Raw genomic sequence first — 26976 nt, 5'->3', positions numbered from 1 at the left:
TTCTACATTCTTGCAGAGGCTCAAAGTGTCGTAGGAATGCTGGGTAATGAGAAGGTCTGTTCATTGTTTTCAATGAATTGAACTAGAACAAGGTAGAAAGTGTGATTTACAATGTAAAGCCAGGTCAGAATCTAACACATCCAGGAGTCCTCTTCTCTGGTTTTAAAAGGACTGGACTTTACTGTCACTGCACCCAGTGACCTTCTGCTGCTAGAAGTGCCGATTCCGTCAGGCTTAACGCAGTGACTCAGTGGGGAATAACCTAGCATCCAGTTCATGACGACAGGTGGAAACAGTAATCAAGCAACAAAAAAATTAATAAATAAATAACAAAAACCACAACTTCCTTCCAGAAAAGGGAACAAACACAGCAAGTCTGAATACCAGTTTCACCCCAAAAAATGAACTTGGCAGAAATGTCACATGTAACCTAGTTAGTAAAATTTGATTTTAACCAAAAAAAAAATGCAGGATGAAGTCACAGCCAGAACTTGATAATATCTCTGTCCAAGATCATTAACGTGACTTTAATGTAAACAAATACAACTGGAAATACCTTCATTTCACCATTTTAATATGTCGTCACACAAAATACGACAGAGGTGGCGTGTGGTTCAGTGGGTTAGGACTGCACTTATATCAGGTAAGCAGCAAACGGGGCACACCAAACATAACCCCCCCCCCCCCCCCCCCAGCTTAGCAAGATAGGACATCACAGACCAGTAAATTACTTCACTCCTGGCCTGCTCAAATTGCCCTATGCTGTTCTATGCAGTGGCAGTACTGACCAGCCTGTGCACAGGACAGAGATGTGTGAGCAGGCAAGGCAGCATACCAATCACTCCTGGATTACTCACACCTCCGATGGAGACATGTGCCACAAGGTGGATACATATACAAGATTTCTCCCAAAACTCAAAGTGAACGGAGCCACTGGAAAAGGGTGTTTGTGTGTAACACACGACTCTAAATAAATCAAGCCGTATAAGGAACCAAACGCACAAATATCTGTCATAAATTACTGTATTTATAAAATGGTCAAGTACTTTACTTACTGCGTCAAGTCCACAGAATGGCAGTGGAAGTGTGCTTTTAACTTGTGCTAAAAAGGTAGGTTCGCTTGCAACGTACTACAGAAGAAAGAAAATTCAGTGGGCACTATGTTTAGAAACAGCTGGGGTGTCCATCACACGCTGACATTCCTATCAGGAAGTCCTCTTATCTCTGGGCTCATACCAGGCGAGTTCTGACAAACTTGCCTGGCTCTTGCATTACACCGGCCATTTCTCAACATATGATTATGACCACAGTGACTAACAATTACAATATATAAATAACATCTATGTGCCTCCAAAATCAGGAGAGAAATATATTTTCAGATTCTGTTTTGTGACTGATGTGCTTCTGGAAATGCACTACAAGACTGGACACTAGTCAATATATCTTTTAAAAGGTCTTAATAATAAATAATAATAATAATAATAATAATAATAATAAACCTAGAGACAAATGAACAGGTATTTTAAAGTACCAGGAGGACATGGGGACACCCCACGAGTACACAAAAACTGCACCCTTAAAAGTCAGCAGACATTCAAATACCAGTTCCAAGAATCCCAAGAGCACGGCAGATAAGCTGGCCATTATTTTGGACGGAGATAAGCAGCGGACAAGGCTGGAGTCATGTGTCACAGAGTCAGCCCAGGAGCAAAAAGCACAAGCTTTTCCAAATGAGTCTTGAGGTCGGCAGCATCCAGGAGCAAGTAGAAAGGATGCTAGTGGGAGCATTCCATGTGCTGTAACCAGTATAAGAGAAGAAAACCATTTACAGCACGCTTCTGGAAAAGCGTCATTATGAAATAAACAATCCAGAAAATAAGCCACTGGCATCATTTTCCCTGCATCTGAGATTCCCTTGCCGCCAGATCTGTCATCTACACTAATACAGGCCTGCTGTGAGGGCAGGTCCATCAGAATTAAAAGGCAAATGCCAGGCTAAATATGGCCCTAACATTACTGCAGCATTTTTGTGATGGTGGAAGACCTCAAATCTGGCATACGAGCATTTCCCTCTCCCAGAACTTTTGAATGCAACAGAAGTGTGACCACAAAGATAACAAAACAAAAACAAAGTTGGGGAATCCACAAAAAGTGAAAACACACTTAGTTAACACTTAATTACTTAAGTAGCTCATATGGCAAGCAGTCTTGCAAGAGAGCACGCTCTCCTATGTGTCAGATCCCAGAGCAAACATTTAGGTGCAGCAACACCGTTGCAGCTGAAAGCAAATATGGAAGTCCATGTATCCGGTTTGATACTCACAATAGCACCATTTCCAGCCAACAGCTACCAAAACATGGGAACGGACATGTGCTGAGAATGAATGTTTTTTTTAAGTATGCCAAGTACGCCTCAAAAGAAAAAGGCCTAAAAACCAGTAGTGGAGAACTCATGACCAACACTGCAGAAATAATTTCTATAATAAAATAATAAAAGCTACATGCAGGCTAAAGCCTAACTACCCTGTGTGATGCAGTTAAGTACACATTCTCACATGGAGCACAGATTTCCATGTTCCAGTTATTAGGCGAATGGGGGGGAAGTGGGTCCGCTGGGAAACACAGAGGCGGTTATTTTCAAACGGCAAGTCACATACAAGAGGTTATTTGATTAGACAGGAATTTTTTATTAAGTTGTGGGCGGCGTGGCATGGAGGGATCAGGCAAAAGGCCTGCATTCATCTATAAAGGGGAGACTGCTAAGACACAGGGCACTTGTGTCTCGCTCCGGCGATACGTGGCCCCGTAGCATTACCATTCAGGGGGCATGCGAGTGGACAGGAGTCTTGACAGCTACTCTCCCAGCTCCAAGCGAGGGGATGACCAACCAGAGCCAGTCACTAGTGTTAGCAGTGTTCAGAAATATAAACTCTGAGAACGTGCATATATTTCACAGCAGCGTCAGCTTCCAGTTCCTTTTTTAATAACGGAACTAATTCAAGTTCTGCTTCCAGTGGCAACAGCAGTGAAAACGGCAGAGGTGTAAACTAGTCCAGTACTTGTAGCTAAGGTGTCACAAGTGATTCATCGATAAATCAGTTAGGAGATTTCCTACTGCAATTTCCAGTAATAATAATGGTAATAATTATAATAATGACAATGATGCAGTAGTGAATCTTTTACCCCAAAGACATGCAGCACAAATAAACTGCCCCTTTTCTAGTACCACTAACCTTTCATAAAATGAATTTCGCACTGCACAGGCCATTACAAAAGTTCTTGCCAATTACAATGGATCCCCAAAACAGTACAACAGATAAGAGATAAACTTTCTTCAGGCACTGAAATTCACTAAACACAACTAAACATATTACAGAAGAGATGAACATTATGTAAAGAGTTTCACATATACGCTCTCCACTTTCTATTCTTACTCAGAAGGCGCAAAACCTGTTGTGTGGGAAGATTACAGCTGTTTACTGCAATACTTTCTCCTCTATGATGCAAGAACCCTACTTGTTTCTAGTGTGGCAAGAGAAGATGAAAATGAAATGAAGAGTCCAGATGTGCGCCAAGATCTGCCAGTGCAAGGCAAAGGTATGGATAGAGGTGAGTCTGCTCCCGCGCATGCAAGATTAAATAGACGCAGCGGAGGGAGGAAAGGCCCGAGATGAATTTCACATACAAGTTCTGAGGCAATAAAGCCTATTTATTATTGTGGTACTGGACAGAAATATATATGACAAGTCTCATGGATGCTGAACCACTGGCTTCAAGGAAACTTACGTAGAAGCAAGGCAGTATTATATACAATTGGGCTATAAGAAAGGACAGCAGGAGAAAGGCCTCCTGTGTGTTGTTCTTTCAAAACATTTGTACTGAAAACCGAAACAAAAAAAGTTACATTTTCTAATTGCCTGCCCTATCAAAACACGGCGTATTTGCAAAGCTGAATGGATGCGCCAAGAGCTAACCCCACAGCTCAGAGTAAGGCCCGTTCTGTAACCTCCCCTTAATCGGGATTCCAGGGACCACAGACAGGCAGTACCAGAATATACAGTCAGACCTTGTTTAGCTAGAGATGAATGAATGGCGGAATTATCATGCACTTAAAACAAGCCCATTTAAATGCTACGATATAAATGCGTGCAGGCAACACTTTGCACAACGTGCAATATCTAGTGACACAAGTTTAAAAATACCACGGAAAGGGGAAAACGGTTTCTCTTTAGGCATGCATTTGAAGGGCCAAATAAAGAAATTCAAATACCCAAGCGATGCATTTATTCAACATTCTGGCATAAAAATTATCACATTTTCCACAGTATGTGAGAAAATCCATCTATTATGGATGATTATCCTGATTAGGGTCATAGGGCCGGGCACCTATTCCAGGTAGCATGAGGTACAAGGCTGGAGTAACACCCTGTCTAGATAGCAAACCATCACATGGCACATACAGAAATTCAGGTACCGCAGGCAATTCTGAGACAATCAGCCAAACTGCCAGAATAAATCCAGAAGGAGACAGGACACAAGGACGTGCAAACTCCACTCACGGAGCAGAGGTGGAATGGAACCCCCTGGAGATGTGGGCCAACACATCTACCCACTCGGCCAGTAAGGCACCACCTCCTAAGAAAATGTCTCCACCAAAATCATCTTAATGTCAAGATAAATAAAAGACCAGTCAAAAAAGGTAAAAAGATCCTTCTCATTAATTTTAATGGACCCAAATATAACCTTTTAGAGACACACTCACCTAATTCCATTCCATATTCAGTTAATATCAAAATAATGAATAATTAAGAAATGTGTGTTTAAATTGACCACACCACATAGACATGCCATTTGCAAGAAAAACCACAAAGCAACTGGCATCATAATTAAAAAGGCAGAGAAGCGTCTAAAATTTCACATGTACAAATACAGGAAAAGTACCGTCTTATTTGCACAACTAATAAAAGGTTAAAGAAGATATCAACCATTAGAATGGCAAAAGTGCAAGTATCCTGTCCTGAAACTCGTTCCCCCATCAGGGGAACTACATTTACATGCTTATTAGCAACGGGGTGACAACCAACTGAACGGGAAAAACACTCTCAGTCTCGGAGAGCAGTCTTAGAAACCCATTTAATCCAGTTTGTCTACACTCGTTGGGGCGGCCTTCTTCTACTGGGCAGTTCGCGAAGCGGAATATGGAAAGCCATGTCCCCAATTAAATGTTTTGCTCCTGCCCCTCCCGCCCATCCCCCCACCACCGGTATTTGTTACACTTAACAGACACCCGGTTTAAAATACAATGGGTCAACACCAGTTTGGCTGATGCCCGATGCACATTTGCAGGAATTAGCAACTTTACACTTTGAAAGATCAGCACACCGTATAACTACCTACCCACCCGACTGTCCGGCTCTGAGCAGCCAGACGATCTGAATAAACACGCCACGTCTGACTTTAGCCTCTTCCCCATCATTTAACTGGCGATACTGTATATCAACCACCTTTAATTGGATCGATACCGGGGCCGGAGGAGAGGCTCGGTATCCGCAATGGTCTGATCCTCAATACAATATTTCGGGCAAACTGAGCGGCAGATGCATGCTAGGAGGGACGGCGGAGATGTGTCAGGACCTGCGGCCTCCTGGCGGTGTGTCACGACCAAAAGCAGCGCGTAAACGTCAAGGTTACACATCTCTCTACAGTCTACACACTTCCCAAGCTCTAAAAAAGCCCGAAATCAGCCACACAGTCGGCGGTCTGTCCACCGGTCATTATTTCATAGACGACCAAGGACCGCAGCCTCAACCAAAAATAACCCCCCAAAAAACTAATTTGTATACGAAACTTCAATGATTTTGATTCCAACTCTTCTAGGGAAGGGAAAAAACGTACCAGCAAACAGTCGGTGTTTATCTCCGATTTTGGGTCCTTCAGCATGGCATCGATTTTCGCAAAACGAGCCTCTAAACTTTCTCCGGCGGACATTTTTTCCTGTCACTTCTGGCTGCGTGATTTTAAAAAAGATTATGTAAAACGCCTCCAATTTATATATATAAAAAAATACTTCAGCTGGCAAACTAGAAAGCGCAGTTTGCTCGCCTATCGAAGTTGTAGGGCCATTAATCAGAGGAATTTCGGTTTCGACGATTTATTCCTCTCCGTTTTACATCTTAACGTCATCTCGGTTCGTAAAAATCCACAGTAAAAGAAGGAAATGATCGATAAAATATCCAGTCCGCTTATTTACACACTCTCAACAAGAGGGAAAAAAATGCAGCAACTGATCGCTCTGCTTCCCTTTACAGTGGCAAAACACAATATTCCTCAACTTAAAATAAAAAGTTAAATTATTCATAAGAGCAGCTGTCGCTTCCTTCCCCCAAGAAAATATCCATAGAAAGATGCATTTCTGGAAAAAAAAACACGGAGTGGAAAAAGGTCAAATGACTCTGACAGCTGCAAAGTATTCGGCTAGTTAGCCAGCTAGCATGCTAGCTTGCTGGAAGTGACGAAAAAAACTTCGGCTTCCATTTCGACGGATGAAGCGCGGCCCCGGCGAAACATCTCCTCACAGTCCGCTTTCTGAATCACACCATTCGGGGTCTAGAGTCGATCCAAGGCCGCGGCGGGGAGCACCATATCCTAGACAGGGGAACTTTTTGCTGACAAACCAGCTTAAATCTCTGTATGCTGTCGACGGACGCCGTAGGCTTGCGAGGTCCTCCGCCTTTGCTTGAAAAACATGTCTGTCTTCCTGTTCTGCCGACAGGGGAAGGAGGCGCGCGGAGTGGGGGGGGGCAGACCGCGACGCCGCGATATCTGCGCATGCGCGTCAGCCCGGCCACCTTTAGAAAAGCCGCAGGAGTGCGCTTGAAGACTTGCTTTACGCGTCCGAGCGCATGTAGTTGGTGGCTCGAAAGTCAGTGATCGGTGGAACGAGAAGTATCGGAGAAAAGGCAGGGCTGGCAAACTCTATAGGCGACATAGGCGGCCGCTTAGGGCGCCAACTTCGGAGGGGGCGCCTCCTTGCCAGCTAAGGTCACTTTGCCTGGTGCGCGACGTCGGCTAGGACCGATACTGAGGAAAGGTATAACATTATTTAGGTAATCCGGTAATTCACATGGTTTACACAGCCAGGTAATTCAATTGTGTATTATCTGTTTGAATTAGACAATAATGTGCCGTTTTACATCATGTGGGCTAGAAAATATTGAGACTATAAAAAAGGGGATGTACGATGCCTGTTGCGACAACTGTTCCTACTTCATATATAACTTGGTATAACTGTTCTATACTTCATATATCACGAAGTACTTAAACTGTGTGATAAGCCGACAACGCAAATTCATCCGCACTTTCAATGAACACAGGCCAGGATGCATCGGATTCATTAATTTAGCTTGTATCTTTTTAAAATTATGATTTCATTTATAGGACTAAATTAGTACTTCATTTATAGTATTTGAACCTGTGATGTAACCGTGTCGTGGTGGACTGGACGGGACAGCTCTCACATCAAAAACAATGGACGCAAGATGCAATATAAATGCTCATAATTACATATTGTAAAAAATTAAGAAAACATCCATCCATCCATCCATTTTCTGTACTCACTTAGCCTATTCCCAAAGCTATGGGCTGAAGGCAGGGAATAACCCAGGATGGGGCACCGACTTATCGCAGGGCGCACTCACACACCATTCACACACAAACATTCATAGCTATGAACAACCTTCAAACCTACAGACAATTTGATAACTCAAATTCACCTTTGCATGTTTTGGACTGCGGGGGGCAACATGTAAAATGCAGTACAGTATTGAATTGTGAAGCAACTGTAAGTCTACCAACGCTTATCCTCGTCAGGGTCACATGGGCTTGGAGCCTGTTCCAGGGGACATCCTGGACGGAAAGCCAGTACAGACTACAGACCATCAACTTAAACGCAGTGGTACTCTATGGACAATTTAGAGACACTAACAGCATGTGTTTGGAAACCAGAGTACTTGGAGGATTACTGCGCTACACGAGATAACATGCAAACTGCACAAAGAGAACGGAGGCGGGTTTCAAAGCCATAATCCTGGTGATGTGAGGCACCACATTTAGTCTAGTATTCATGCACTCCTATCTGGCGAATGAAGTAGACTACTTATACGGCTGTGAATTAAAACAAAACGAAGTATTGCTTCATTGTTTGTATATAAAAATGAAGTTACGTATTTGTAACTACTAGTGTAGAGTAAAACAAAACACGTCTTTTACTAGCATTTGCAAAACAAAATGCATCACGAATAAAATGTTCATGGAATCTGTCACTTTAAACAAAACGGTCCGGTGATGTGAATCTGCTTATGTATATTAATGTATAGCCTGCCATCTAGTGGCCATAACGTGTTCCTGTCATATTAGCTCAGGGAGTTCTGCTTCTTCAGAGAGTAGGGGTTGCCCCTGTGAATAGTTCGGGGCTGTGCACGTGGCTGGATTTTGGGACCGGGCCAGAGGGCCCATTGCCCCAAGGCCTCAGGCTGGAGGGGGCTTTGGAGCACTAGTGACTATGAGGTGCGACCTTTATACTGCAAGCTAAACACTACGACCCTCATATACAACGTGGGTTCACCGCCTGGTTCCTATGCATAGAGAGAAAACATTCTTTCAGTCCCTTTGATATATTCAGCACAAATTATCAGGGGCCCCGGGCCCCTCAGCATATACAGCACAAGTTAACCAGGAGGGCCCCCAGGGCCTTCTGCAAGTACTGCACAAGTTGACCAGGAGTTGACGGTATGTACAGTGCGTATTGACCACCAGGGCCCTAGGGCTCCTCCTCATATATAGCTCAAGTTAACCACGAGTTAATCACCTGGGGCACTTGATATGTACCGTATTGGCCCAAATATAAGGCAACCCCACTTTTTTTGGCAACTTTCTATAAAAAATGTTTTTGGAATACCAGATATTACCTTTATAAGAAAAATTATTTTATTTGACAAGAACATACAAAAAGTTAACCAGCAACCACAGCTTAAAAAGCAACCACAGGCAATAAGTGTATTAAACAGTAAACATGTAAAAAAACAAACACATTATTTCAGGGGGAAGGTGGTAGATAATCAGTATTACAAACTCCACAACCCTAGAGTGGCAGAATGCCTTTGATGCAGCAGACCCACATGAAGAGGGTAAAAAAAAAAAGCATTTCGGAGAAAGGAGGCGTGTTTATAAATGACATGGCAGCTCTTTTAAAGTGAATGTTGAATCTTTATTGACAGTCAGTATCAGTTTAATACTAGCAGGCAGCCAACAATTTACACGACAGGGATACACGCTAAACATATGCAGGGTTGGGGCTGTCAGCTCTCATGCATCTGACGTGACTCTCACGCTTTCAGACGCTCACGCAAGAAATCTTACGCCAAATATATATTACAGTAAGTCAAGACACTCGTTACAAAATGTCGAATTTGCCAACGTCTATTCCCTTTCTTGTCTAGACCCCAAATATAAGACAACACTGCTTCTTCAGGTGTATTTTGAGGGGGGAAATAAGCCTTTTATATTTGTTAGGTAATGTGCTCCTTGGTGCAAAGAGTGCAAGTTTAAAAGACAAGCACTTCAGAGATTAAGTCGGGAGCTGTAGAGGAAGACCTCCCTGGTCCCTCAGCACGCACAGTGGTGCAGGATTAACATCAGGCTCACTGGCCGATGGCCAGTAACTGTAATGTGCAGATTTTGTTTTGTATATGTAGTATTTTTAACATGCAAGTTTGTATGGCTGCTACCATGCTACCATTTAATCTCAATGGCACTTTCTGGTAAAATAAAGGTAAATAATGAATTAACTTGCCCCCCTCCTCAGTATGCTGGTTGGCGTTTTACAGTGTAGTTTCACAAGAATGTTAATTCAGAAGAGTAGGTGCCCTTGAAGGACATTACGCTGCATGTATCAAGGCTACTGCTACAATAATATGTGTGGTCATTCAAAAGCTAACATTATTTTCATATATTGGTATCCAAGACATTCATTTTTAGTGAAATTACCTCCCCCTCTCCCTTGGACACAGGCCAATAATGCTAGCTGGCTAACTTGTCTGATAACGTTTGTTCAAGACCCGACAAGTCAAAACAGAGAACACTTGTGAAAACACAACTAACAATGATTTAAATCCCTCGGCTTCACTGTAATCATGAAATGTAACGTTTGGCCCCTCTTTACTGACACTGTTCGTGAGTTAAAATTTGCAGACTGTTTGCATGCATGTGCGATTTACCGTTAGCTAGCTAGCTAGTTATTTTCATGCTGTGTTGCCGTAGTTTCACTGTTAATCCAAACATGCCTTTAGTAAAAATTACCTCCTCGTGTCGCTTGGAAATAATGGCCAATAGTCTTAGCTCTGTAACTTGACAGAAAAAGTTAGCTAATTCTAGGACTGACATACCACAACATAGCAAGCCATCCAAAACATAAGGCTTGGATAGTGAAGAAGAATCCAAGTCATTTATGTGGTACGTGCATGGTACCTGTATGTACCCCCCCAGGAACACCCAGTCTGCAGGATTAAAAAGGAACATTATTGTACTCTCTTTTATGAAAGGGAGATAAGGGACGCATGTAATCTAGCCAAGTATGTTTGTTTATGTTTTTTTTGGGGGGGGGGGGAGAAAGTGTCAGAAATGATTAGCTGGCGATGAGGGTGTGAAGTGAACCGGCAGCTGAATATTGTTTAGGGCGGGAGAACAGATTGCCTGCTGTGGGGAGGGAGGGTCGTAGGTTAGGGTTTTATTTCGTTTTACTTCCTCGGATGTATGCCAAGATCTCATCGCGGTCAAGGTATTGCGTCAGTGCACCTTCATAATGCATTCATTATGCATTCATAAAGCATTCTGTGCACCTTCATAGTGCATTCATTTTGCATTCATAAAGCATTCTGTGCACCTTCATAGTGCATTCATAGAACATTCATAAGCAGCATGTATCTAATCCTTAATATCAATACATACCTTAAAAACTTTGATATGAATTAATAAGAAACAGCTGATTCTTGGTTTGTGAATCAAAGTGATTGTTTGGTAGTGATTTACATTTACAGCATGGCACCTTCATATTGCCTTTACAACACATTTGTGGGGCATTAAATGCACTATAATGCATTCATAAAACATTCATAAGCAGAATGTAAGTATACCTTAAGGTCCTAACATACCTTAGCAGTGTAATCATATCATGTTTGTTATTAATTCATATCAAAGCTGTTAAGGTATGTTACAATGTTAAGGATTAGATACATGCTGCTTATGAATGTTCTATGGATGCTTTATGAATGCATTATGAAGGTGCAGTGAATGCTTTATGAATGCATTATGAAGGTGCACTGAATGCTTTATTAATGCATTATGAAAGTGCCATCCATCCATCCATCCATCATCTCCCGCTTAATCCGGGGTTGGGTCGCGGGGGCAGCAGCCTCAGCAGGGAGGCCCAGACTTCCCTCTCCCCGGCCACTTCATCCAGCTCCTCTGGGGGGATCCCGAGGCGTTCCCAGGCCAGCCGAGAGACATAGTCTCTCCAGCGTGTCCTGGGTCTTCCCCGGGGTCTCCTCCCAGTGGGACATGCCCGGAATACCTCCCCAGGGAGGCGTCCCGGAGGCATCCTGATCAGATGCCCGAGCCACCTCATCTGGCTCCTTTCGATGCGGAGGAGCAGCGGCTCTACTCTGAGTCCCTCCCAAATGACTGAGCTCCTCACCCTATCTCTAAGGGAGAGCCCAGCCACCCTGCGGAGGAAACTCATTTCGGCCGCTTGTACCCGCGATCTCGTTCTTTCGGTCACTACCCATAGCTCATGACCATAGGTGAGGGTAGGAACGTAGCTCGACTGGTAAATCGAGAGCTTCGCCTTTTGGCTCAGCTCTCTCTTCACCATGACAGACCGATGCAGCGCCCGCATGACTGCTGACGCCGCACCGATCCGCCTGTCGATCTCCCGCTCCATCGTTCCCCCACTCGTAAAGAAGACCCCGAGATACTTAAACTCCTCCACTTGGGGGAGGACCCCATCCTCAACCCGGAGAGAGCATTCTACCCTTTTCCGGCTGAGAACCATGGTCTCGGATTTGGAGGTGCTGATTTTCATCCCAGCCGCTTCACATTCAGCTGCGAACTGCTCCAGTGAGAGCCGAAGGTCACAGTCTGATGAGGCCAACAGAACCACATCATCGGCAAAAAGCAGAGACCTAATCCTGAGGTCACCGAACCGGACGCCCTCAACGCCCTGGCTGCGCCTAGAAATTCTGTCCATAAAAACTATGAACAGAATCAGTGACAAAGGGCAGCCCTGACGGAGTCCAACCCTCACCGGAAACGAGTCCGACTTATTGCCGCCCATGCGGACCAGGCTCTGGCACCGGTCATACAGGGACCGAACCGCCCTTAAAAGGAAGCCCGGTACCCCATACTCCCGGAGCACTCCCCACAGGACCCCCCAAGGGACACGGTCAAATGCCTTCTCCAAGTCCACAAAACACATGTAGACTGGTCGGGCAAACTCCCATGAACCCTCCAGGACCTTGCTGAGAGTATAGAGCTGGTCCACTTTTCCACGGCCAGGGCGAAAACCACACTGCTCCTCCTGAATCCGAGGTTCGACAATCTGGCGGACCCTCCTCTCCAGGACCCCCGAATAGACCTTGCCAGGGAGGCCGAGGAGTGTGATCCCCCTGTAGTTGGAGCACACCCTCCGGTCCCCCTTCTTAAAGAGGGGGACGACCACCCCGGTCTGCCAATCCAGAGGCACTGCCCCTGATGTCCACGCGATGCTGCACATGCGTGTCAACCAAGACAGCCGTGCATTTGAAAGTGCATTTAATGTAAAGCGTTACCAAGTGTTTTACTGGTGCAAGTGAGCTTTATTATTAAAGGTTCCAGTGGGCTTTGGAAGGGCGTGGATACCCTGGCAGATTGAAGGGGCGGCACTTTATAGGGGCCTCAAAATTTACCAAAAGGGCAAAATTCTATTTGCTCTGCAAAATCCAAAGCCGCAGACCCAGAATATTTTGTCACACTTCTGAAAGGCCTTAACATTTAAGGGGCCTCACTTATTAAAGATGGATGGAACAGCTTATACTCTTTTGCTAGACTATTAAATATACAATGAATGTGTGCATCCATGTCACCAGCCCTATGCTCTGCATTACAGTGTGGATTGAAAAAAAAAAAAACATTTCGGACCAGATTGCGCTGCAGAAACTGTCTCACATATATATTATTTTAGATTTTTTTTTTTTACATAAAAATAAAGTAAATGTATTTCCTTGTATCATATCATTCTTTCCATTATAAAGATTAACATTGCAGATATGTGGCATAGCATTGCATTAGTTCCTGATACCTTCTACAAGTCGGTGTTAAACTAAAAGGTAAACTAATATGTAAAATAAATTTTAAAAAAAGGCATACTTTAAATTCCACCGATCGCCCAACCTCTTATCCGGGACATGGTCCTGGGCATACATCACATATTTTAGAGGAAATGGAAACTTAATTTTGTCTGACGGAGGGCCAAGCATAGAACTGAAAATCTGATTGGCAATTGCTAACGCGATATGACAGTCGCTAGTCTAAATAGAAAGTGCCCTGTTTCCTTGAACGCCGTCGGTAGCCGCACCCCAGCTCTGAAACAGAATTCATCTTTTCGGTTGTGTTACTGAAAAACAAGTGAAAACTTGCAAAACGTGCATTCCTAACCAAAGCTGGATAAAGAGTGTAGATAGTGTTATCAAGCGCAAACAGCAAATTCCTACGAGAAAATGGCATTTAAAACACTTCAGAAAGTTCATCCTAGGGCTCTGAAATGTGTTTTTTTTTTTTTTTTTTTTTTGCTAATCAAAAGTCTTAGGTAAATATCACATAAGTATATAAAGGACACGTCTATGTCTGGGATTGCCAGCGAATATGGCAGCTCTAAAATGCCTCGGTCTTCCTCTTGTGATCTGTGCTCTTGGAATGTATGTCCAACTGAACACAGCCGAGTTGACGGAAATGTCCCTTGTAAGTCAAGCTGAGATAATTTACATCGTTTGTCAGCTGGAAACGTGAAGGATGTGCATGGAGACTCCCATGTGCGACTGAACTTGTGATTAAAATAATTTATGTGATAATGTTACTAAAAATGTGCATTTCATGCATGTGTGTTCAAACAAATTATATCGGTTACATGTGAAATTTGATAACTGATTTTGCAATCATTTTTACTTATAAAAATGTAACAATGTAACTGTTGATGATTATATTTATGTGGTAAATACAGGTGTAAATCTATAACCAAAAGGGGGATATCAATACGATCCAAGTGTAGGAAATGTTGTTATTTACTTGACCTGTTAACTGTATTGAAACAAACATTTGCCACTTGCTTTTCCCTGTAAATGGCTTCTGTACAGTAATTCATACTTACCCAGTGTTGTGCTTGGCAGCGTTCAGTGTTCGATTTGCCCATTCAGACAGTCCCCTTGCTAATGTTGCTGATGTGTTGTAGGTTCCGGAACCTGGCATTTCTACGTGGACAAACTGTGGATCTTCTGATATATTAAACATCACCAGTTTCTCCATCCCGAACCAAATCACTATCCCAGGGTCAATCAATGTATCTTTCCTGGGTGAACTTAAAGTTCCAGTGAGTGCTCCTCTCAAGGTAGGGGGGACACTTGTATTTTCAATAGTGAATAGTGAATGGTGTCATCCCTAGGGGGAAATCTGACGGTTTTCACAAATCCTTTCAGCTTGCTCTCCATGAGCCACACAGACAGTAACATTGTGAAAATGGCATATATGTACACACACACAAACTTAGGTTTGCAAAAGTGTGTGGGTTTTTCAATCGCGAATCTTCTATACGGTACATACAGATGTGTAAATGAATGCCTATTTAAGTACACATTTAATCACACTGACATTTTAATTTATTTTTGAAAAGTCGTCATAATGTGTTATATTCCTCTCCAGATTGCCGTTCTGTTGAGGAGGAAAGTCTTTGGCTTGTGGGTGTGGGTCCCATGTTTAAATGGGTACGGAAGCTGTACTTATAAAAATATCTGCGAGGATGTGAATGAGATCGGCGAGGAAGGCGGATGCCCGCTGTTAATTTCGCTGGCTGGAGGGTCCTGCGTCTGTCCTATTCAACCGGTATTTTCACTTCTTTTACTGCGTGTATATACAGCCGCGGGAAAAATTAAGAGACCACAGCACAATCTTTTTTTCACTCATTTTCTGGGTGTCTCTGAATTTTTCTCATTAATGGAGGGCTTCTTTCTTGCTCTTTGGGACCTGTTTGTAGGAGCTTGATATGAACTGTCCTAGCAGTGCACTTCACACCTGCACTTAATGTTTCCGATTCCTTTTGAAGGTCATCGGATGTCATCCTATGATTCATGAGAAACTGTCGGATAAGTTAACAGTCTCTGGCATTAGAAAGTCGCTTCTGCCCTTTACCTGTCTGGTTTCTGGTTGTTCCCATTGTCTCCTGCTTCACTTTGTTCTTCTGTACTGCTGTCTAAGGTATTTTGAACCTGGAAGCAACCTGCCCCTCAGCACGATTAAACCAGTATTTTCAAATGCAGATTCGTTTAAGAACATGGAGTGGTCTCTTATTCTTTCCGATGCTGTATGTTGTCCGGCAGCGGAGGTTGGGATTTGTGGCCCCCTGCTGGACACAAACAGTCCCTACACCAAATATTAAATAAGTGCTTTCATTATTTAAGAGATAATTATTCAGGCAGCGTGTTATTGCTCAGCAGCAGGCTAGCTACAGTGTTCTGACTCCCCTCGCGAGCTATTTCTTTGGTTTTTGAGACTTATCTGCTGGGTGGGTGCTGTGACTTTTTGAGTCTGGGCGCAGAGACAACAAGGCTGCCTGTTAAGATGTCGTATACGTAGACTTCACATTTTGCTGTACTGGCTTACAGAGAATCACCCCCCCCCCCGGGCCCTTTCCTGGGTCCGTGAGATAAGGGGGACGGGGTGCTATAGAGAACATTAATTACATAAAAACACAGGACAGACATATTTTAATAGTGAGTATGAGACATGATCGTGGGCTGATAGGAACAGTTCTTTCTGTAATGAACATGAAACAGCCGTCTAACAGCTTGCCCCTTACTTTTCCAGGTGGCGCTTCACCTGCCGCCCACCGTCTGGAACATTAGCGACGTCGAGCTGCCGTCGTTCCTCGCTAACGGAGAATACGAAGCCCAGATTACCGTCTCCAGCGGTACCCAGGAAATCGCCTGCCTCCGCACCAGCTTTCATCTTAAACTGCAGTGATACGTCACCTTTTCCAGTTAATTAATATCTGTACATACTCTCCAGGTTCAAATCTTCAGGGCGTGTTGCTTTTAGCGATGGCCCGTTGGATGTGATCTGATTATTAAACGCAACATTAAAGGTTCAAAATTAAAATCTAGATGGACTCTCATCAGAAGGTATACTATTCTATATATTGTAGTACTCATCTAACTGTATATTAGGCCACTTTTAAAAAAATGGTTCTCGTCCTTTTTTTTGGAGGGGGTGGGTCGGGCGGGAGGGATTTAATTTTTTTTTTTTTTTTTTTTTTACAAATTTTGATTGACTGTTTGGACTTTCAAATATGTAAGAAAATACATATTTGAAAATACATACCGAAGAAAGCAGACCTACTTAGTACGCCTCCTCAGTTCTTCCAGTTTGTTGCGTTTCAAATATATTAAATGTAAGAAAATACAAGAATGTAAATTCCTTCATCCATGTGTATCTCTTCCCAACTATGGATTTGGATACTTTATGCTGATGTTTCATTCGAGAATATAAAAATGATACTATTTGAAACCAATATTCTGTTTGTCATTTCCATTCTAAATGAACAACCAAGATTTTAAAATATATATCTAGAAAGAAAGTGTATTAAAACATGTTAAAACACGAGGAACACGAGGAATTTACAAAAGACAGGAACCTGAATAGTTGAACAAGGAAATGCAACTTTACAAACAAGTACTTAAGAACATGTACCACATCACTTCCCCAGATTTAAATCTTTGCACCAGCCCATCTCAGGTAGACAAATTTAGGTTCATGAAACCATTCCAAGACTAGGATTACACAATTTTGTGGGCGTTTTCTATGCGATTTTTACGAAATAAAAAAAAAAAAATTCGGGTCGGAGGCATTTCGGCGAGTCGGGCGGGGACGAGAACCAATTATTTTTTTTTAAGTGGCCTTATGGTGTTGGAATCAGCACAATGTCACTGGTGAACTGAGTCACTGAAGACAAATTGACATTGGGTGGTGAAGTGTGCGGGGGGCACAGGAGGTGTAGTGGCTCACTTAGGCTTCGCACTGGTTGTAATGTCACGTGCCCTTATTTTTTGACTTTATAATTCATATTTAATTTCATTTTCTGCCAATAGTCGGCGCTGTTCGGTAACTTATTTAGGTACATTAATCTGCAGTGATTAAGATGGATTCCTGCACAGTGCATTTGCTGGGAAAACCCCATTCAAGTATGAAATATTAGAATTTGTCACTATCAGTGTTAAGCTGTTTGTTTGGCCAGGCCCCTTTGAAACACATTGAAATTGAAATTTCAATTCATGTTAATTTTAGTTGCATTAGGAATCTGGAATTCATTTGAAAAAGAGGAAACACGAAAAGAAATAAGTCAGATTGTTGGGTGAGGACCAGGGTGTGTGTGTGTGTGCGCGTGCGCGTGTGTGTGTGTGCGTATTTGTTGTGATGAAGAGAAGAAACAAAACTGAATGAATATACTTTATTTGTCCCCGATTCCCCCACCCACACACACACACACACACACACACACTTTGTACATCCCTGGAAAACATGAAGCGTCCATAACCCCGATCCTAAACAATAAGGCTGGAGTTACAATACCAGGTACAGCAGGTTACTTACATCTACGTTTATATTTCACAGACGGTGTCCCCAGAGTGATAGTACAGTTATATACACACAACAGGCACAGCTTGTATAAAAGTGCATCCCTGCTCTTCATAGTACACAAGGTATAAAAATATCCCAACAACAAGGTGTTACATATTTGCATCCTTAAAAATGTAATATCCCAACAAATTAACAGCCTATAATGACAAAGCAACAGTTCATATCAAATTCTGATTTTAAGTTAGAATTTTTAGCTATGAAACATTACAATACTAAGAATTAGCATATTAATCATAAACATCCTATTTATGAATCCATTATGTATAAACCCAAAACCCCATGCTGGATAAGCAGTTGGTAGGTGGTTGAATGTTTTGATGTATAGCTGAAAAGCAGTAATACATTCATGTTACAGATATAATGTACGATACATTGTATTACACCCTGGTGTCCTTCATGTCTTTCATTTATTAGTTTCTGTCCATCCGTATCCAGAAGCCTGTAATCAGGCAGGAGATATTCCAGGTGGGACACCAGTCTGATTCAGGACACCATCTCTCACTAACACCATTTCTCACTTATACCATCTCTCTCTTACACCATCTGTCCTTCTGATATCCCAGTCTTTCTAATGAAAGTTCTCACAAGTGATTTTTTTTTCATCATATTGTTTCATTTCTTGAAATATACCGACAGGCACCTTGTCAGTATTGTAGCAAATATTGGTTTGGTGAATTTTATATGAATTTTATGTTTGCCCAGTGACCAAATGATATTATCAACATCCTCATGGTTCATTTTTGGTAAATGAAGGATCAGTACAAAAATGTTAATGATCTGTTTTTTTTCTTTTTCCGAATTCTTCGGGAGGTTGTATTAATGCTGTGTTATAGTTTGTGGGTCCAGTCCCCGGACCTTTCTGCGTGCAGTTTGCACGTTCTCCACATGTTCGAGTGGGTTTTCACCAGGGGCTTCGGTTTCCTCCCACGGTTCAAAAGCAGCCTGGGCAGGTTGATTGGTGTGTCTTAATTGGTCCTGTGGTTGTGTGCGTGTTGGCCCCTGCCCAGGATTGGTTCCCACCTGCACCCATTGTTCCCAGGATGGGCGCCTTTCCTCCCCACAGCTGGGATTCAGAAAATAGATGGGTGGATGAATTTTATTGGCTTGGCCCAACGGAGCATGAATTAAGTAGTGCGATTTCATGTATTCACCCTCAGGTTTTTTAAACTCATTTTCTTCCATCAGTTCCATAATTCTTGGCTCTGAGGCGCTGAAGTCTCCGCCAATCACAATCCTTCCTGATCGATTGCTCAATATTTCTATGTTCTTCAGATTATTTTCAGTTGGATTACATGCACTTACAAAGGTGTGAAGCATGCCTAAGACTCTGCAGTGCAAAATCACATAATTTTTATGATAAACAGTGAATAAAATGTGCATGACCCCTCGTCTCTTTGTCACCAGAATGGCAGCGTTACTGTGATCTGACCAGACCACAGTCCGATTCGTTTTTCCTTCTTCTTCTTTAATTTTATTAATATAGTCTTTATGTTCAGCCTCCCCCTTTGTTAAGAGAATAATGTCAGGGCATAATTCTGTAAGGTCTTTATCTCCTGGCAGGTCATCCACTGTGGAAGAAAAAATCTTAAGTTCTCGGGTTTGATTTTTCAAATCAAGGATGAGTGAAACAGACCAATGATTAGATATTTCGCAATCATTGATTCTGCAGTCTTCGACCAGGTTCCTTTTGTCAGCATTAATGAAGAAGTAGTCTGACCTGCTGTAATGCAGTTCTTTTGTTTCTTTTTGCGTATATTCATGAGTGTACTTTTTATTTTTATCCATTTTTTTTGTCTTTTCAGGAGGGTTCTTGTCTCTCCAGGCATCTGTAAGGTCATGTTTACCCATGAATGACAGCAGCTCCTTCCTTATTTTCTCATGACCAGGATTGTCAGATGTACACGTTCTGTCATTCTTTTCATCAAGTGCAGTGTTGAAGTCCCCCCCAACCACTAGAATATCAGTGTACAGCGGCTTTATTTTTTCAGACAGTTCCCTGAGTAGTTGTCTTTCTTCACTGTGGTGATACACACTTACAAAAGTGCAAAATGTTCCTGATATATAGCAACTCACAATCACATAACGGCCATTATCATCAACTACGTCCTCTAAAAGGTTGAAGTCTGAAAGCCTTTGATTGTTCACCAGAATTGCAGCTCCTTTCGAATTGGACTTATAGCATGTGAAGAATATTGTCCAATCCTTCATAATATTTCCCAAAACAACCCTATCTTCCTTTCCTTTCCCAATGCGAGTCCCTGTTACGAAAACAACATCAACCTCACTGATTATAAGTTTAAGTTCATCCCAATTTTTTTTCAGTCCTCTAACGTTGACAGTGAGAATGTGAAGAGGTCCTTCTCGCTCTGTAGTTCTGCCGCCCACTTCTCCTGTCGGTGCTGCTGCCATTGGCACTTGGTGGAACTGAAGACTGTATTCACACTAATATCAGATCTGCAAACATAAAACCCGTCATGCCTTGTGCTGTACTGCACATTTCACTTGTCTTGTCCCATTTTGAAGTACATTTGCCATGTATCTTTTTTATTATTATGCAACAAGATATCTGTGTGTATGTGTGTGTGTGTGTGTGAGCAGCTATACCTATCCTTATGGGGACACAATGTCCCCACAATGTGATGAATAAATTTTTTTTCCCTTATGGGGAGCAGTTTCCTGGTCTCCATCAGGGGAAACTCAATTTAATAAAAATCTGTGACTGCAATGAAAAGACTAAAAATGCAAAACCTTTTTTTTTGCTACGTTACTTACAGTCATGGTCAGGGCAGGGTGGGGGTTAAGGTTGTCACAGTTAGCATTAGCATTTTTCCCACAGAAATGAATGAGCGGGCCCCAAAAGGATAAGTATACCCTACATGTGCATGTGTGTGTGTGTGTGTGTGTGTGTGTGTGTATCTGTGTGTGTAATTTTTCTTTAATAGTGTCTGATGTTTATATTAAACTATATTTCATATTACATTCACTACAGAAGGGACTAACTAATCTGTATTTATTGATTGTACTATATTCTATACAGCCATACAGATTCACATCTGATTTCCATCCATCCATTTTCTGTTCTGTCCATTTTTCAAATCAGTTTCATCATAAATGTCCTGCCTGCACCATCTGCTCTCAGCCTTCCTCTCAGGCCAGTCAGCACAATAACACAAAAATACAGTAAGTGGTGTAACGATTCATCAACTACAATCGATGTATCAATTATTAAGGCCAGCTTGCGATTTAATCAACTCAATTAGTGTTTCTCGATTGTTTCTCGATTGCTTTGGAGCATTTCTCAAATGACAATTAACATTTGCAAAGCAACAAGTGTAATCACCACACCATAATGTCACTTCTACACAGCAGGATGTCATTTCTCATTGATTCACACAAATTTCTAAATGTTTTAATAGATTTATGCAAATGGTTTTTTAGAATTGTCATAATTAGGCACAAATTTCAGTTGTTTTAGTCTTACTGGTCAAAATAGATTATGTAGTTTCCCACTGTAATAATTTTTTTTGACATGACTAAGTATCAGTTTGCTAAAGAAGAATGATCAGTCAGCGACAATGAGAAAGTAGGAACCGACTATCATTCAGAATTTTGGACATCAGGAACATACTTATACTGTCATGCTGCCAATATATCTAAGCATTTTGACTCTCATGGCTAAAACGATACTGATTGTACTTTTTATGTCGGTGGCACTTATTAATTTATTGGTGGAATTATTTGCTTTTGAGACATGAATTAAATGTTTTGGATAAGTTACAGGCTTTTGCAGCTAAACCATAGTGTTGTGCTGTACGCATGAACTGTTTTGAGAAAACCTTCTACGCTCGTAAGATTGTTAAGTATGTTTCATGACATGTGCCAAGCAATTTAGAAAGACTGTAAGTATTGGAGGAAGGATGGGTGTTGTGCCGTACATGACAGTGGGATCCTTTTTAAGCTACTCATCTATACCTCAGAAGTTCTACATCTCCTGGGAAGGATCTTGTCTGCCAGAAGCAGGCGAATTTATTTAAATATATTAATTTGGTTGTAGGAGTTTTACTTACACAAAATTGTTCTGAGGGCAGAATGAAAAATGATTGGTTCAGAGAAAAAAAACAATCAGATTGTAGCGCAACTAGAGGGGGCGGGACCAAGACATCTGCTTGGTTGGTCCCGCCCCCTCTAGTTGCTAGGACCCACCTCTGCCCTCAGGACATTATTGTGTAAAACTCTTATGAGCTATTATTTTGAGTGTGCGTGTGTGTGTGTGTGTGTGTGTGTGTGTGTGTGTGTGTGTGTGTGTGTGTCTGTGTGAAAAAAAAAAATTGCACTTTCCCAACAGAGTATTCAGATAGACGGTATTCATAGCCTGGGTCTTTATTTAGCTAGTATCTGAAGAATTCATTGTGGAGTTGGAGTCTTACTTATGTAAGTCGCTCTGGCTAAGGGCGTCTGCCAAATGCTGTAAATGTAAATGTATGTGTGTGTGTGTGTGTGTGTGTGTGTGTGTGTGTGTGTTTTGGTAGAGTTTGCGCTATGTTTGTGCTGCTCTGATACTGAGGGATGGTCAGGGTAGTGAGCCTGTGTTCCTTATTACTGTTGGGCTGTATTGCTAGATTCCACTGTCATGTGCAGTGGTCTGATGTCCTGACTGAACTGCACTCGTGTATCTGGAATTTATCGAGTGTGTGGCGTTCGGTCCAGTGCTGTAACTGTCCCGGAGACTGAGTGGGTCCATATGGTGGGACTTTTAAAGGATTAAGGAAACAAAAGGAATTGCTCCTTTGTATCCGGTTGTAGGTTGTGTTTACTAGTAATAAGCTATGGAGTAATCGGTAACATTGCGGCAGCCAAAATTCGGAGTTTATTACAATAATATGAAACCATGACAATATGCCAAAATGCTGCCAAAAAATGTGTAGAAAAAATCTCCCACACAAAGCAATTTAGCGATTCACCTTAGCAGAGCGTACAGACCAATATATTACAGTACATTTTAAGCAGTTTAGTATGTTCCTATGTTTCCAGAGTGTAAGTACAGCCTAGCAGTCTGTTGTTGTCAGTGTTCTCGTCTATGCCGTGGTCTGCGGGGGTGTCAGCATTAAGAGGAGGGATGTTGGACCGGCTGCTGAGGAGAACTGGCCATGTGGACAGTATGGAGCTGGATCTCCTCGTGTGAGCGGCGGAGAAAAGGGACTCTGAACCACTCTGAACCACTCTGAAGGACTCTGAAGGACTCTGAAGGACTCTGACTGCTGTCCATCATGGACAATGTCAGCCACCCTCTATACAACGAAGTATCTATCTATATAAACTATTTAGCAATTTGTCTCAGATTTTACTATAAATCTTTTTATCTATTGAAAATGCATGTCATTCATTACTGGATCCAACTGCAGTAACATTTCAAGTATTTCCACATATCAAATCGCTGTCTTGTAAAATCGAGATCGAATCATATCATGGCAAAGCTTACGATTTACACGCCTAATATAAATGTATAGGCTTCTTACCTGTTTGTTCAGGGCTGTGGTTTGTTGGTCCTCCCAGATTTCAGTTGGTATGCTGGGTGTCTCAGTGGGTTAGGATTCTCTGGTTAGAATTTGGAGGTCGCGGATTCAATTCTTGTAGAGTGACTTCACTGCTAAGCTCAACTGTATGATATTTTGGATGAAAACATCCATAAAATAAAGTATGTGTAAACAGAAAAAGGTTGTAAAAAATTAAGAAGTACAGGAAAACAAAAAACAGAGACAGTAATTTACCTTTGCCAATTACTTGTTTTATGAGAAATTATTACCATTTCACGCTACTGGATGTTGAGTCAAACTTTGAGCTTCAGACTAAAGTGACTGAAACTGCTGGTTTGGGGTTTTTATCGGTGTGTCATGATGATGTTCTCTCACTCCCCACCTCCTGCTCCTCCTTTTCTCCTGCTACTTCTCCTTTTGGTTTGTAGTTCTGAAGAATACATAATGTTGTCAATAATCCCATATTGAAACAGAATAATCCCCACAGATTTTCCCAGCAGATCTGCAGCACTGTCTGAGGGGATCATTCTGTAATCTCTATCATTTTAGCCTTTCTCTGGTTCAGATGGTGACATTGGTCACTCTCCCAGGTCCTTCCATTCCTGTGTATCTTTGGGTCTTTGGAACCTCATTACTGATACACACGTTTCCACTTGCTGTAGACTACCAAAGCTAAAGACTCTTGCTGTCTTAACTCACTTTCCTCAGAGTTTCCATGACAAACTAGGGTAGCTGGACACAAAGCCTGTGAAAGCATCTGCTCTTTGGCTTTTTGCCCAGGATGAATAGAAATGACTTATAATTTCTTCACTGATGATTACAGTAGGTAAACAACTAAACGAAGAAGCAGCCCAACCTAAAAAAACAAAACTCTAATAACTCAGAAACTATTTTAATTAAATTAATCTAGGGTAAGCTGGAAAAAAACAGTGGTTTCAAGCAGGTTCTGATCACACAGTTAAGAACATTCCGGACCTCAAATCCATTTCATTAAATGCCAAGGGCATTCTTAGTGTTTTATTGATTTGATGATTTGAATAGTCATCTCACGAGCTTCTTGTCCATCTCAGATCCCTGGTAAATCTTTCTGTGTACCCTGGTAAAACGAAGAGGATGGGAGCGATGAGTGTAAATACAAAGGACTCATCAATGACTTTGCAGAGAGGTGCCAGCAAAATTTAATTCAGCTCATTGCCAGGAAGACTATGCAGTTGATGGTGGAGTTTTGCAGGCCAGTGCATCCAAAAGCCAGCTTTAATTGCACCATGAGAATGAAATGTGATGTCAGATATCAAATATACATATTCTCTCACTTGCCCTTTAAATACAAAGTACAGTTTTTAACCTTAAGATTATTTCCTATATTAGAACTTCTGTATTTCTATTCTATTTTAGTTATTGTAACTTTTTAGTTTATTGTAAAATTTTTAACTCTTGATTTATTCTTAATTCTAATTTTGATTTGCAGTCTACGGGTCATTCAGGGTAGATTTCACTACATGTTGTACTTGTGTAACTATGTATGCAACAAATAAAATATCTTGTATCTTGTAAAAAATGCTAATTACCCAGATTTACTGTAATGAATGTTGCTGTAATAATTTAGTACTAATGTTACTTTTAGTTATAGATTTGTTTAAAGTGAGTTATAGGATAGGTGACAATTTAATGAAAAAGAATTATGCATTTGACTTGTGAGCATCTTTTATGGAGTCGTATATGGGTTAGAGTTAGGGTTAGGGTTAGGGTTAGGGTTAGAGTTAAGGTTAGGGTTAGAGTTAGGCGGACACTTTAAGGTAAATGGTCAAAACACGAACCTGGATGAAAAAATAACACAGAATGCAGCTACTGTATGTCATCAAGAAGGAAGACTTTTCTACATTCTGCTAATTTGCAAGCCAAAGCTAAATACTAATGGACTAGACAGTGTTCACAGTGGGGTAATTTGAATTGTGCATCGTGGTTGATTTATTTATTTTTTTAAGCCCGTGAGTCAGGGTAGCCTTTGTTTTGAGGGAGCATTTGAGCTTCGTTGATACTTTGTCTGTATGTTGTGCCACTAACTACGTATTCAGCATTAAACACCAGGAATCTTTATATGCTACATTAGAAGCCAACAGTCATCAATGCCACAGTGGCACCGTGTATCATGCTATACAGTTAAGGTCAGAATTATTAGCCCCCCTAATGAAATCACACAAAACCCTTAATATTTCCATGGAAATGATTTTAACAAAAACTGTAGATACTTGTATTGCTTCCAAAAGAACAAAGAGAAAACTCTATTCTTATATTTTGTTTGGTTTCTTATGGTTATGTCTGGCCCTAAGATGGAAAACCCTCTAATCATGGGTTTGAGGTTGGCCAGAGTTGTTTAAGTATTATCAGTTATTCCTGTGTTCGTTATTGTGTGTTTGTCTTTGATTTTTGCACTTTTCACTTTCCCTTCTGTGCCTGGATTTCTGTTTGCAGAGCCTTATGTTCCTAATGGTCCCCAGTAGTATTACTCCTCAGTGTTTGTGAGGTTGCCGGGTTCCTGCTCTTTGTTAATTGTAAGTTACTGTGAACAAATTGCTGTTCATTATGGACAATGTCAGTCACCCTCTGCACAGCACATTCAGAGAAATATCTATCTATCTATCTATCTAAAGCATCTAGCGATTTCTCTCGGAGTTTTATGTAGATGGCGCATCCGGGCTTGGCAAATTTAACCGTGGGGATGCCCCCCCTCGATAATTTGAATCATGGATGGGGGGGGGGGGGGTGTGGAAATTCTGTCCCATATTTCTTCAGGATGGCTGAGCCCCCTTAAATCTCCCCTCCGTAGACCAGCGTGATGGTATAGTCTTGATGGTAAACCCAGCACGGGTGGCAGCCTTTTGCAGACAGCTTACTTTGCCAAGAGCAAGTTGAGGGAGGCATAAAGACAAGTTCCTCACAGGAACCAATGAAGTATCGGTTACACAGGTCTGCAAAAAAAAATATTTTTTCAGGTGCCAAGGTTTTTTTAATAGATTTTGGGTTTTCAGTCTCTTATTTAAGGTGAACTGGGAAAATGACTATTGAAGTTCAGTTTTGATTTGAAACAATGTTCATATTTCAACTTACACTCTGAGGTCGGGGTGGAGATGGGTGCAGCGTGATTAATCTCACTGTTATTAGGGAGCTTTGTGGAGCTTGGTGGAGCAACCAGGGAGGAACAAAGAGTCAGCTGAGCTCATTCACACTCATGCAAAATAATGACAGGCTGGAAAAACCAGTGATTCCATACAGGTCCTGATCAACACACAGTTATGAACATTCTGAACCTCAAATCAGGTCTGATCAGGTCAGCTTGGTGAGCGAGTCACACAGCAAGACAAGGAGGACCAGGACTGTAACGACTTGGACCTTCGTCCTCTTGCACAGGTGCTGGGAGCCACACACCTCTTTGTAGTGACCTCATGAC

At 41.8% G+C, this 26976-nt stretch overlaps 3 protein-coding genes across 10 annotated transcripts in view; 1 reads left to right on the top strand and 2 right to left on the bottom strand.

Annotated features, from left to right (window-relative positions):
- rock1 (Rho-associated, coiled-coil containing protein kinase 1) overlaps window positions 1-6775 on the bottom strand; it is a 41663-nt gene extending 34888 nt beyond the window's left edge. For all 3 annotated transcript variants that reach the window (XR_007397677.1, XM_049011950.1, XM_049011951.1), the window contains exon 1: window positions 5896-6775. Coding sequence is in view for 2 of the 3 variants with exons in the window: in XM_049011950.1 (XP_048867907.1) it covers window positions 5896-5988 (93 nt within the window). In the remaining variant the exon portion in view is untranslated. The remainder of the gene's footprint in view (window positions 1-5895) is intronic.
- Window positions 6776-13872: 7097 nt separating this feature from the next.
- The window catches only part of LOC125740622 (ganglioside GM2 activator-like), a 52266-nt gene continuing 39162 nt past the window's right edge, over window positions 13873-26976 (top strand). For 2 of the 6 annotated variants that reach the window (XM_049012058.1, XM_049012060.1), the window contains exons 1-3: window positions 13875-14049; window positions 14537-14692; window positions 15004-15183. In XM_049012058.1, the coding sequence (XP_048868015.1) occupies window positions 13954-14049; window positions 14537-14692; window positions 15004-15183 (432 nt within the window). In that variant the 5' untranslated portion in view covers window positions 13875-13953. Of the gene's footprint in view, window positions 14050-14536; window positions 14693-15003; window positions 15184-16164; window positions 16543-26976 lie in introns of those variants that run through there. The other 4 variants (XM_049012062.1, XM_049012063.1, XM_049012057.1 and 1 more) reach the window with 3 other exon arrangements.
- The window catches only part of LOC125740606 (uncharacterized), a 210773-nt gene continuing 202061 nt past the window's right edge, over window positions 18265-26976 (bottom strand). The window contains exon 4 of the transcript XR_007397680.1: window positions 18265-18655. The gene's annotated coding sequence lies outside the window, so the exon portion shown is untranslated. The remainder of the gene's footprint in view (window positions 18656-26976) is intronic.

This window comes from Brienomyrus brachyistius, chromosome 4 (genome assembly GCF_023856365.1).
Source record: "Brienomyrus brachyistius isolate T26 chromosome 4, BBRACH_0.4, whole genome shotgun sequence".
NCBI classification, from domain to species: domain Eukaryota; kingdom Metazoa; phylum Chordata; class Actinopteri; order Osteoglossiformes; family Mormyridae; genus Brienomyrus; species Brienomyrus brachyistius.
The sequence above is the reverse complement of the archived record's forward strand: the minus strand, read 5'-3'. Positions and strand labels throughout refer to the sequence as shown.